At 31.0% G+C, this 13,575-nt stretch overlaps 3 protein-coding genes across 4 annotated transcripts in view; 2 read left to right on the top strand and 1 right to left on the bottom strand.

Annotated features, from left to right (window-relative positions):
- The window catches only part of LOC145304632 (solute carrier family 4 member 11-like), a 76,668-nt gene that overhangs the window by 28,882 nt on the left and 34,211 nt on the right, over positions 1-13,575 (bottom strand). For both annotated transcript variants that reach the window (XM_080146561.1, XM_080146562.1), the window contains 8 exons: positions 8,071-8,219; positions 7,171-7,215; positions 6,018-6,097; positions 5,588-5,643; positions 2,879-3,019; positions 2,198-2,246; positions 1,453-1,529; positions 151-241 (listed from right to left, as the gene is read on the bottom strand). In XM_080146561.1, the coding sequence (XP_080002687.1) occupies positions 151-241; positions 1,453-1,529; positions 2,198-2,246; positions 2,879-3,019; positions 5,588-5,643; positions 6,018-6,097; positions 7,171-7,215; positions 8,071-8,219 (688 nt within the window). The remainder of the gene's footprint in view (positions 1-150; positions 242-1,452; positions 1,530-2,197; positions 2,247-2,878; positions 3,020-5,587; positions 5,644-6,017; positions 6,098-7,170; positions 7,216-8,070; positions 8,220-13,575) is intronic.
- The window catches only part of Snx3 (sorting nexin 3), a 167,633-nt gene that overhangs the window by 11,035 nt on the left and 143,023 nt on the right, over positions 1-13,575 (top strand). The window lies entirely within an intron of this gene.
- The window catches only part of LOC145304633 (uncharacterized), a 177,741-nt gene that overhangs the window by 11,031 nt on the left and 153,135 nt on the right, over positions 1-13,575 (top strand). The gene's annotated exons all lie outside the window — the stretch shown is intronic.

Below are 13,575 nucleotides of genomic sequence, written 5' to 3' on the forward strand. Positions count from 1 at the left end.
CTTACTTTTCAACTTCTGTTTAAATGTTTTCTAATTTTTAACTGCAGGGTTTTAGAACCCCTCCCCTCCCCCTAGTCCTCTTAAACACCATTTAAGTACAATTTTTTATTAAATCATTTTTACAACTATATTAAAAATGTAAATTTTTACCTGTAAATATGGTGTTTGGTTAAAGTTGTACAACGTAGTTGCTAACCATAGAGTCCCAAGCATAAGTAACAAGAACAATATCGAATTCTCTCTAAATTTAAAAAAAATTATTAAAATATCTACAAAAAAAAATCTTACGTTTGTTCTTAATATATTAGTCATCTAACTATCTGTTTATCTACAATTATCTATTTACATATGATTTTTTTATCTATTTATCTATTAATTTAAGTATTTCCTTATATGATTATTGAAAAATTAAAATTAACAAATAACAAAAAGTTTAAAGGATTTTTGCAAATGTTTTGGAAGTTTTTTTGTTTGCAATGATTTTTAGAAATATTTAAAGATAGCACCACCAGAATTTCTGTTTATGTTTCTTCCTTATAGGTATGAAAATATGAAATGCTACTAGTTTAGTATCAAATAGAGATCAATCGATGTTAAGTTGTTTCTTAGCAATCCATCTTTATATCTATCTATCCATACATCTGTATATCTATCTATCCATCCATCAATCTATCTATCTACAGGGCGTTTAAAAAAAAACTGCGTTTTCCAAATTTGGGAAACAACCATTAGGAGTATAAAAAAAATAATTATATGTCAATATTCTCTATAAAAATATGCATCGAAATTGTTACAGGTGTTTTTTAATATCTCTGAAAATAACGGCGCATTTTAAAGCATAAATATTTCAAAAGATGCGCATGATGCTTTTTTCTGGTAACATTTTGTGCCTTAAGGTTGGTTTTCAAAAATTTATTCACTTGAAAACAACATATCTATTAAGGTAACATTGACAAACTGGAATGTTACTTTAAGTATTGGATATATCAACCAATAATGGGTTATAAATATCTATATATATAAATATCTACCTATGACAAACTGGAATGCTACTAGTAGTATTAGAGAGATCAACCAATGTTAGGTTACTCCTTAGTAGTTCATCTGTATATCTTTCTATCTATCTATTCAACTATCTAGCTATACCTATCTATCTATATAAATATCAACCTATGACAAACTTGAATGCTACTAGTAGTATTGGAGAGATTAACCAATGTTAGGTTATTTATTAGTAGTTCATCTGTATCTCTTTCTATCTATTTAATCATCTATCTAACTATCTGGCTACCTATCTATCTATATAAATATCTACCTATGACAAACTGGAATGCTACTTGTAGTATTGGAGAGATCAACCAATGTTAGGTTACTACTTAGTAGTTCATCTGTATATCTTTCTATCTATCTATTTAATCATCTATCTATCTATCTATCTATCTAAATATCTACCTATGACAAACTGGAATGCTACTAGTAGTATTGGAGAGATCAACCAATGTTAGGTTACTCCTTAAGAGTTCATCCAACTAAAATAAAATAAAAATATAATGAAATATGTTGTCTATATGTCTTTTAGTGTTTGTCCAATAAGATCTCAACAACGACAAGACTTCCGGAAGCTTCTATTTAAACAGGTTTTAGGCTTTTATTTTGATTTTATAAGACCAGTCTTAAATTCCCCACCCTATAGCTAAAGAAAGAGCATTTACAATAAATTCTATATCGTAGTTCATTCTAGTATTTTAGGTAAAGCAATATGTGTAACCATTTAGTCAAATGCTCTTATTAAGTCAAGCTGTTCTTAATTATGACCATTTGATGAATATACATTTGGTCATTATTAAGAACAGTTTGACTTAATAAGCGCATGTGACCAAATGGTTACACTTAACTCTACGGAAAATACGTGAAAAAAATATTAGAGCAAAACACTAGAGGGCGAAGGATTAAATAAATTTATTTCCCTATCGGAATGACCTTGTGCCGACTCTCAATTGGGTCAAAATCAATCAATTTTAACAAAAATATAATCACTGCTAAGCAGTAGAAAACTATTTCGTAGCAGACGAAAAAGGTCATTGAAAAAGAGGGGAAGGTAGTTATCTGTATATAAATATACTTCTATACTATAGATCTGTTTTTAAATAATACTCTTTGTTTAGAATGTTAGTACGTCACATAAAAAATAGCTGACCTTTGAGCACTCTTCTGTCACATAATTCTTCTTAAAATCTTTTATAGTATCCTGTAATAAGATGGTTATTGAATTTATAACTTATCGAGCAGTAACTTTCTAAAAATGACTGGCGAACTTTGAACCCTTCCCTTTATTTATAAATAATTGTAAAACAGGGGGAGCATTAACCATGCAGCGATGCCTTATACCCAATATAAACCCTAACCTGTAATACAGTAGTAAGTAAGTGAAAAAAATACTCAATAAATTGGGCAATTTTAAAATAAAACCTGTCTTGTTATTTACTGAAATAAAACCTTTACAAAATAATCAAAATTAAATTTAAAACTGTTTTAAGGTCTTTAGTACAATACAAATAATGAAAAAACATTACAGGAATTATGAATTTATAGTGGACAAGGTAAAAAATACGCTTATTTTAAATAGAACTAGCGGCTATGCCCCTAGAGGCATATAGAGGAAGGGAAGGGGGAAAGTCGATCCTGCACTATATATGTATACATTTTAGGTTTCAAAAAGAAATGGGAAATATCTTGGGAGTTATAGACCTTCCCTCTTCCTATTAGAAGCTTAACTGTAAAGGAGAACCATATTGGTCGAGCAGTTAGCGAGATATTTTAATACACACAGACGGACAGACATCCTGGTACTTAAAAATGATATGTTTCAAATATCCATTCCTTGAGAGCGTCTCCCGTGAAGGCAATACAGATGAACAGGGCAAATATTTCCTCTGTGCTACGAGTTGAATATTTCATCAGCTTGGTGGCGTTGCTCACCGAGTACAGGATCACGTACACAGCGTTCCAGAGGCCAACACTGAAATTATTCCATTTTAAGATATTGCTAGAAGCGAAGCTACTTTATAATTCACTTCGATAGTCCGTCCTTCTACTTTTTGGTGGAAATGTGATTTTTCAGCCGCGATTCAATAATTTTCAATTTCATAATATGTTTGGCAATCTATCGGCAAATCTATCTGAATAATCTATACTTTAAACAATATGTTGGTCTGTTTGTCAATCTATCTACAAATCTATCTGTGTAATCTATCATTTTAACAATATGCTTGTCAATATATCCACAAATCATTCTGTGTAATCTATCATTTTAATAATATATTTATCAATTTATCTGTGTAATCTAACATTTTGATAATATGTTTGTCAATCTATTCACAAATCCAGCTGTGTAATCTATCATTTTAATATGTTTATCAATTTATCTGTGTAATCTAACATTTTGATAATTTGTTTGTCAATCTATTCACAAATCCAGCTGTGTAACCTATCATCTTTGTTAATCTATCTACAAACAAATACGTCTGTATAATATATTTATTTAATAGTATGTTTATCAATCTATTCGAAAATCTATCTGTGTGATCTATCATCTTAATAATATGTTTGTCGATATATCTAAAAATTAATTTGTGTAATCTATCCTTTCAATAATATGTTTGTTTGTTTGTCAATCTAACTACAAATCTATTGATAACATGTTTATCTTTTTGTGAATCTATTCACAAATCCATCCATCTGATTTGCCAAGTCAGAAAATTTGAAGAGAAGGACCATTTGAACAATTTCTTGAACAGACAAACACAAATTTTCTTTCAGAATTTCCAACAAAGGTTACAAATTCTCTTTCTATTTATATTGTGACTTATTTTTAAAAGCGAAGCTTTTCTATAATTAGGGTCGGTCCGTACGTCCGTCCGTGACTGATAGCTTTTTTCGTTTATTTAGGCATGTTTGAATTGTCCTATCGATTTCAAATTTTGCATGGTAATCCCTGTAGTAGTTAGGTACAATTTAGAAAGCGTAGCAACTCTATAATCGTTACAAGAATGTCCGTACGTCCATTTTCAACATGTTTATTTTTTTCCCTTTTTTAACAACAAATTTTTATATGATCTAATTATCCGATTGATCTGATTTTTGGTTTACTGATTCCTTGGACAACAAGTACAATATTATAAGCGAAGCAACTCTATAAAAAAAAGTCCTAAAAATGTAAGTATGTCCTTAAATATTATTCTGCATCAAGCAATTTTTCAACAAATATACTTACAATTTTGATCGACTCTTATACATTTAGTGATGTTGTTATCCTTGTTTATTAATAAATTCAAGTTTTGTAAATAAAACGATATAATACATGATTTTTCAGTATGGCCTAGAATGAGATTCGAAGCTGTACTGGAAAAAAATGTTCTAAATTTGATTAAATGTTTTACTGCTAACAAATTTCTTAGAGCTTGCCCTTGGCTTTTACAAATCGGCTTTTTGGCCAAGTGGGGGGGGGGGGGCATTTTTAAACTGAATGGAAAATGATAAATCTTCAACAAGTCTTTATCCAAACAGTTTTTTTTCTTTTTCTCCACTCCTGACAAATCATATTTGAATATTCTACATTGGGAAAAGAATAAAAATTTGGAAAAAAAATCAAAAAAAAATTTAATAACAAATGCCAAAAAAGTTTAACAAAATTTTTGGAAAATAAGAGTTAAAGTGTGGTATAATATTTTACATTACCATCATGGAAAGCTTAACACAAGACCTTTCCAAAAATATTTTTTGTGTGATGTTATCGTAACCAAAAAGAGAATCTTTAAATTACACTGTTGCTAAAAGGTTTTTACACACGCTAGCTTTCAAACTTTGGGTACTTTTATATAATTTTCATTAATTAGTTTCAAACTAGTAGTGTTCAAAATTTTAAACTAATAACTTTTTTCCAAAGAAGGGGTAATTTGTTTATAATCCTTCGGAATGTATTTCTATTTGCCATCCATTATATAATCCCTTAATAAAATTGACATTAATTCAATCTTTTTATTAATTAATGGTCAGAATTTTGTTTATACCTCATAAAAGATGAAAAAATTGCAGTAAATATTTCCAATAAAATTTTCCTAATATTTGTAACTGTCATTGGCACTTTTATTCATTTTTTTCAAACATTTATATTTGGAAATCTGAATTTCAGTTTTTTTTTCGAGAGATTTATGTAAAATTATTTAAGAGGCAGGTCAAAACCTCAACATTTTTGATAATTAATACAAATTTAGTGTGTTACTATTATTAATCACACTTTAAAAAATAATTTAAAGACATTATTAGAAGTCATCAGGACTCAGCAGCCGCAGCCAACATTAGCCGTGATGTGTACAAAAGCCTCATCGCTAGCCGCGAGGCTTAGTAAGCCTCACTGTCAAACGCCCAATGCCGCACCCGCTCGGCGGCTGATGACGCGTGGCTTCCAGCTGAAGATAAGATATATGAAAATTTATGAACAATTTTTGAAAAAACTTGAAAAATTTAATTTTGTTAATTTCCTTGAAAACTCTGTTAACTGCAGGTATTAACCTTGAATAATACTCACCTCGTATATAAAGCAAAGAAATCCATATTATGTTCGTCAGCTATAGCCACTATAATCTAGATTATAGAAAAAATAAAATTCTAGTATCTGTCTGTAGTGCCCTAGCAAAATGGGGATAGATGTCACTACTATTGGCCTACCTTTTTTTATAGACGTCAGGAAATACCCTATACACCATTTCTTTTCTTGTGGTTTCTTCCCCCTTTCCCATTCTCTTTCCCTCTACTATGACCTCGATAGGTAGACCAAAAGCTGTGATATCTATCCCCATTTTCATTAAACCCCTAATTGAAAGATTGATTGGTTGGTTCAAACTACCAGTGTCCAATCTATAAAATTGAGGTAATCTTGTTTTTCATCATCATCAATAGTATTATAAGTTCATTGGATATTTTAAAAATCCACCAAAAAATAAGGAATAGTAAATTACCTTTATATAAAGTGCTATAGGCGCCGTAGTCATCACTACAACCAAGGGTTGACCAGCCATTAAAGAAAACAGAGTTCCGCCTAAATATTTAGAAAATATCCTTATAATAAAGTAACAGAATGTGTGTCTGTACGAAAAGGATCTCGCTAACCGCTGAACCAATAAGGTTCTTATTTACAGGGTAGCTTCTCATTGATCCTGGGAAAGTTTATAGCTATATTGGGGGAGGGTATTACAACCAATCTCCCAAGAGAAAACAATTTCAAAAAAAAATATTTTAAAAGATGTCATTTTCTTTTAGTTATAATAAGTTCATACGCCATCAGTTCATCCATAAAAGTTCTCATTTCATCTGAAGTTTTTTAATATGACTTTATTATTTCTTTTTAGCGGCTCACTCCTAAAGGACTCTAGAGGCATTTAAGAGCAGAGGAGGGGGGGGGGGGGTCATTTTATATAATAATAGATATACTTCTAGTCCAACGGATAATTTTTTTCAAGGGGTTATTTTATATGAAATCTGATACACTCCTAATGTACATATTTAGAAACAAACAAAATAAACAAATTACTTAAGACTTATAGAGTAGCTTTTCTTCCTAAATATCCAGAACACAAATTTTTCTGCGCAGTAATAGAAAAGGATTAATGCAATTTTTATATATGTGATTAATATTATACAATATATACTTAGGCCATGGACATTCATAAAGAAAAAATAATTTTAAAAGATTGATTTACTGAATTTAAGAATTTTTTCTAGACTTTAATAGATGCTTATAAAACTAGCGGCTTTGCCCCAAGAGGCCTTTAGGGTCCCAAAACTATTTTTTTTTAATTTAGATTTTTTTTAAGTAATAAAATTTTTTTGGGGGGGGATTTATTTTTTTTTATTAAAATTTTTTTTTGGGTGGGATAATTTTTTCTAGGGTCATTTTCTCTTGGGAGGGTGGTAGTAACCTCTCACAAAATAGTTATAAACCTTCCCGGGACCTATGAAAAGCTACCCTATTAAGGCGAAGCCGATCGGTTCAGCGAGGTCCTTCGGTACAAACACACAAACATCCTGTTACTTTAGTATAAGGATAGTTCAAAATGTAAAGATTTTTAATATTTTCTTGTTGATTGACCTCTCCCTGCTAAGAAAACTTACCAATGAATTGTCCAACTATGGCCCCCATGACGCCAATCTTACCATCTAAAATAAAAACACACAGATCATACAGGGATATGACATTGGAAGAAAATTGTGGTATAGTCCCTTTCTTCGTTTTTTCACAGTAGCTTTAGATAAGGTATTTCAGGTTAGGCAATTAGCCCCACAGGGTTAGAACTCCCCGAAGGGGCTAGAAATAGTAAAAAATCTATCTGAAAATTCGACGAAACACCCCTTAAGAGGCGTTTTCACGAAAGGGACTATACCCGAAAATTGTTACTTCCAATGGCGCAAGTAACAAATCAACATCTTTCCTGCACGGATAAGAGTCAGTTTTATCTCAAGTAGCTACAAACCAGTCATGTATATAATCATAATATAAAATCAACAAGGTATAATTCTTTATAAAAGAAAAAAAACGATGTATCCAGTATATTCTTGTAAAGTGTAAGGCAAGGGGATTATGCAAAAACATAAATGATAAAATAATACAAAAATATGGGGGGAAAGATTACGAGAGGAAAAGATTTGGAGATTTCTAGTTTGAGAAAGAGAGAGAGGAAGGGGGAGAAAAAAGGAAAAATCTCTAGGGATAAAACATTGGAAGATAAGTTGATATAAATTCATAATTATGGTCATATAATAAAACCCCTTCAATATATAAGGACCGTAGGGTGAAAAGTGTGTATACTGCAGATTTGAAACAACCAACGAAAATTTAACAAAGGTACCCAAAGTTTTAAACATGCTAATAGGGGAACAGGAAATCATTGGGTACCATATTAATTAGAGAGATAAATAAATGAAGAAAATAGAAAAAATGCGTTGTTGAAGGAGAATTCATAAAATAGGAATCCTTAATTTGAAATTCTGAAATGATAATTTAGTATCACTGACCTGTATTTTGATAGTTGAGAACACCAAAAGCCATTGCCGGAAGAATACACGCAAAATACAGGAAAATTGTCGCGGAAATCGTTTTCTGCAGCGTTCGATCCCCAATAAATCCGTCCACAAAGTCCGATCCGTAATAGGGAAGTCGTTTCCTTAAAAAAATAATTGATGAACAATAAGATTTTAATATACAATATGCTGATTTCATATTCTTTAGGAATCAATCCCGAATAAATCAAAGTCCTATCCGTAATAGGGAAGTCGCTTCCTTAAAAGAAATATCAGTAAATTAACAATAAGATTTCAATGATTAACATGGCTAAAATCATATTCTTTAGGGTTCAATCCACAATAAATTACGCCTTAATAAGTCCTATACGTAATAGGGAAGTCGCTTCCTAAAAATTATAAACAATATGACTGAAATTGTCTTCTCTAGGGTTCAATCCCCAATAAATCCGTCTACAGAATAATAGCCTAAACCATTCCGGAACCTATGTGAAGCATCCCTAAAATGTAGATCTCAATCAGTATATAGTAGTTATTGTATTATTAATCTTACGTACAGACAGACATAGATGAATTATAGATTAGCTTCACTTTTAACATCAATTTATTTAAGTATTGGACTAAAAATATGTAACTCATTAGTTAAGGATTAAGATCAGAGCTTTAGATAAAATTTACTCGTGGAAAAAAATCAATACAAATTTAGCAATTGCCATTTAAGAGTTAAGGGATAGGACAACGATAAATCCACACGGTTTTATTATGAAATTTTTACATTGGACTAGTTATTTTTTTTTGGGGGGGGGGGGGCTTGGGAGTGTGCCTCCTCGTCCGGATTGTATTGTAAGGAAAGCTTTTAAAAGAAATTCTTTAAAAATATAATGTAAAATAACACTAAATAAAATAAAAAAAGATATTATGTACATATAATAAATGGTTTAATAACTTTCATTTTTGGTCAATTTACTTGAAATAATTTTAAGAATGCTCTTTTAAAAGGCAACAAATTAATGAAATTTAAGAGTTATCATAAAAGTTTTTGTGAAAAAAAAACTACTTTTCGCAACAAAAAAATTTTTTACGATTCCAAACCTCTTTATAATAATCAAAAATTTTATGGGTAGTAAAATTGATCTACAATTCCTTCTTCCTGCCATTAAGTAACAGCAGAAAAATCACCTGGTTTAAACAAAAAATAAGAACAATTTCTTGTTCAAAAATTCATGACTTCTTTAATAAATATGCGATAAAATATAAGGAGTTGTACATTCATTGTAATTGTGTGTGTGTTCGCCTTATGCACTTGGACGGAGTGACATAATGACGGACGAATGACAATGAAATTGTAGCTATGCTATAATAAATAAAAAAAATCTATGATAATTAATTCTTATCAGCTTGAGTTTGTCGTCCGTCTCTATATTATGCAGCATGCAGGGATATAAAGGGATAAGACAATGAACGATAAATTGATGTAAATCCACAATGATGATACCCAAAATTACCCCTTCTGTGGAAAAATTCAAAAGTCCCCAAAGTTGTTTCAGAAAATATTTTTAAAACTCTGGAACTAGTGTAATAAACGGCCCAATGATCCCTCCCTTCTTGATGCTTTGTCTACTTTTAATTTCTCTCTTTCCTGCTTTTTAAACAATGTTATTTTTTCTTTGAAATTGTTTTAGCTTCGCCACATAGGCAAATAATTGAGCCTGCTAGATTATTATATAATTATACATTATGAATAAGAAAATGCTTATTAATCAATAATACAAACACAAAAGATAAAAGTTTATACACCAAATTTTCTTTTTTAGAGCTTCAGAGATGGGACAATGGATAATAAATTAATCTTCATTCAAATGTGATAGTAAGTAAACAATGGGGGAAAGATAGGGTTGTCGAGCACGTGATGAAAAGACATGTATTTTGATAAACAATAAGTAGAAAGAGGAATAATGGGTTGTGTATGTACATATTACAAAATTATGCTAACAAGGAAAAATTTTGCAATAGGGGCGGGGGAGTAAGATATTGGAGGTAAGAACGGGAAAGTTAATTTTGTTACTTTGAAAATCTCACCAAAAACACTAAAGATATGGGAAAATATGGGAAAAATAAAAAAGTAGATAAAAATGCAGCCGGCTACCATAGATGTTTCATACTTGATTAATTATACTCCGTATTGAAAGGAATGTTGACAAGAAGATTCAGCCGTGTATCTTTAATAGGAACCGAGAAAATCACATTTCCCCCTTTTCTCTGACGACCAGACGAACGTACATTTGGAATTATAGAGTAACTTTGCTACAAAAACAGGGGCTCTTTGAGTATTAAGTCCTTAATTAGGGCAACTGAAACTTACACTAACATATTTCTTTTGGTAAAAGTAATAGGATGTTTGTCTGTATGTTGTTTAAGATCTCGCTAACCACTGGACCAACATGGTTTCTCCTTTACAGTTAATATTCTTATAGGTGAATGGAAGGTTCGTAACCATTTTGGGAAGGATACATTATCCCTCCAAAGGAAAATCATCAACTAAATTTTATTTACCCAATCTTATTAGAACTGAAATTAAATGTGGAAGGTCGACTTAACCCCTTTATTTCATCTAACTTGCCTCTAGAGGCCTCAATGGAAGAAGCCACTAGTTTTTCATAAACCAGTGATTTACGAATACATCCTTGTTATAGGGTAGCTTCACTACCAAGTAGGAAGACAATATTAAAATTCCAATCTACCATTCCATCCTGTTCAGTTCTTTTGTGAATATTCTTTTCTTTAAATAAGCAATTATTTTCTATATCTAGGATATGTCCATCCGTATGTCTGTAAGTCGAGTTGATATTTCAAACCTTGTAAGAAGTTTCCAATATGAATAAATCGCCTCCTTCTGGATTTTCATATGTTCTTCTACTGTCATTAACAACCGAGAAAGGGGTGACAATAGGCTGTTAATACACTTTTTAAAAAAACCTTTTCTTCTTCGTTGGGTTAATAATTTTTTGGACTTGGGTGAATTTTGATTGGTTGATTTTTCAGTTGAGTGTTCAAACGTTTTAACTACTTATTTTAATCTAAAGAAGGGGTAATTTTGTGTATTGGGGACGTGCATCAATTTATTGGCTACTGTCTTATCCCTTCAGATCCCTGCATTAACAATCATAATTAGCAAAGAAGCTAAAAAAAGACGGTTGAAATTTATCATTAAGTTATTAATTTACTGAAGTTCTGCTCTATAACTCACTTTGTCCGTTTGTCCATTCTATGATTTATTATGCTTCGCTGCTTATAGATGTTGTCATTCTTTTTTATATTATTTAATCATACATAACATTAACATCGTACTTTCGACTCATATAATAAATAATGATTTTTTTCTTACTGCTTTTATTGATTTACACCTTTAAAAAAGAGCTCGAAAAATCTACAATAGTATAAACTACAAATAGACCTAATATATAGATGGTCCATCTGACCCTAAAATTCAACTATTCATTGCTAAGTTTTGTCATGTGCTTTACACTATACTAGGAAATATTTTTTTTAGTTTTTACACGATATAATTTACCCAAGAAAATATTTATTTATCTTAAGAGATGCGAAAGAAATTAAAACAATATCCGTTTCCAACCAAAATCTGTACACAATTTAAACCAATACCATGATCGGTTTGTTTCTTAACTATTGGCTGATTTAGAGAATATGTCTGTAGATTATCTATATTACCAAAACATAATTCAATTGCAGAAAAGCTTTGCAAATAAATTTTGTGTTTTGGTCAAAAAGAAGAAAAATGAATATAATATTATTAGATTAGGCTAAGTGTTATTTTTTATGTTTTTCAGAAGTAAGATTTTCAATAATTAGAGTGACGAACCCCAATCTGTCCTACTTTGAGAAAGACGATTCCAGTGACGTCATATACGTTTAGTGAAGGGGGGAAGAAAATCTCTCCCCCTTTTCTCCCATTTCTTTTGAAGAGATTTTCTTACCCCTTCCCTTTTTCTTTCCCGAAACGTATATGACGTCACTGGAATCGTCTTTCTCAAAGTAGGACAGATTGGGGTTCGTCATTAGAGTTTGTCTGTCATACCGCCAACTGACTTTTCAAGCACTGACTGACTAACTGACTAACTGACTGAATCATTCAAGCCCAAAAGTTGTTTGCGGCTATTAGAGTATATTTTACTGTATTCCAATTCAGGAATAAGGTAAAACACCAACGAGCGAAATAAACCTAAAATGATATTTAGGGGTCAGATTAAAAGGACGTTTTACTAAGTGTTGCCCCCCAAACGACAGCTGAAATCACGCCTAGGTTTCTTGATTTTTTTCGAATTAATTTCGTTGTTGGTATAAGCTGATTCTAATTATGTTATTCATTCAGTCATATATACATCTACGCATCTATGAACGTTTTAGGTCTTGTTTATTATTCAAGATGCCATATTTATGTACAATTATGTTTTTTTTTTATATATACCAGCGGCTACGCCCCTAGTGGCTTCTTGGGGTACTTAAGGAGAGGGGAGTTGAATAAGATAACCCAATTTTAAAATTTTTTTATTAAAAAGAAAAAATAAAAAAAAATTGGTTGGGAGGATTTTTTTAGTTTTAATTTTTAGTTTTAAAAAATTTCTTGGGGCGATTTCTCTTGGGAGGGTGGTGGTACCCTCCCTAAAAATAGTTATATACCTTCCCGGGACCTATGAGAAGCTATCCCTTAAAGGAGAACCATATCGATTCGGCGTTTAGCGAGATCCTTAAAACAAACATCCTGTTACTTTATGATAAGGATTTATATACATATATGTATGCTAATATTTAATTTTGTCTAGTACGCAAATAAGAAAAAGATTAAGGATAAAAGATATTATCAATAAATCTTATTAATTAACACAAAATATATTAATAAGCAATAGAGACAGTTAATCTTGATAATAAATAGTTACTTTAATCAATGAAAGGAGGGGACATTTGGCTGTTTATAACATTAGTCCCCAAGGTTTTACATTAACGTTTTCTTACTCGTTGCCTCAACAACTTTAGGGACTTTTATTGAATTTTAAATGGTTGGATCATTAATTAGAGCGTCCAAATGTTTTAACCACTAATTGTAATCTACAGTAGGGGTAATCTTGTTGCGGATGTACACCAATTTATCCACCATTGTCTTATCCCATTAGATTCCTGTCCTTTAATACATTTTTAATGGAAAACGAATAAGGAATGCTCTTTTTAAGTACCAACAACAAAATTAATTCGAAAAAAAATCACGAAACCTATATATGATTTTCAGCTGTTGTTTGGGTGCATCTCTTATTAGAATTGAAGATCTTTCTCCTGTCTCCCAAATATTATTTTAGATTTATTTCGCTTGTTGGCTATACCTCATTCCTGCGTCGGGGTAGTTTTTTCTACTATTCCCATCTACTGGACTTATGTTACTGTCCGTCTGTCTGTCCATCCATAAATCCAATAAGGAGGAAGATTTAC

Source organism: Acartia tonsa, chromosome 13 (assembly GCF_053477335.1).
Source record: "Acartia tonsa isolate MP-2025a chromosome 13, ASM5347733v1, whole genome shotgun sequence".
Lineage (NCBI taxonomy): Eukaryota > Metazoa > Arthropoda > Copepoda > Calanoida > Acartiidae > Acartia > Acartia tonsa.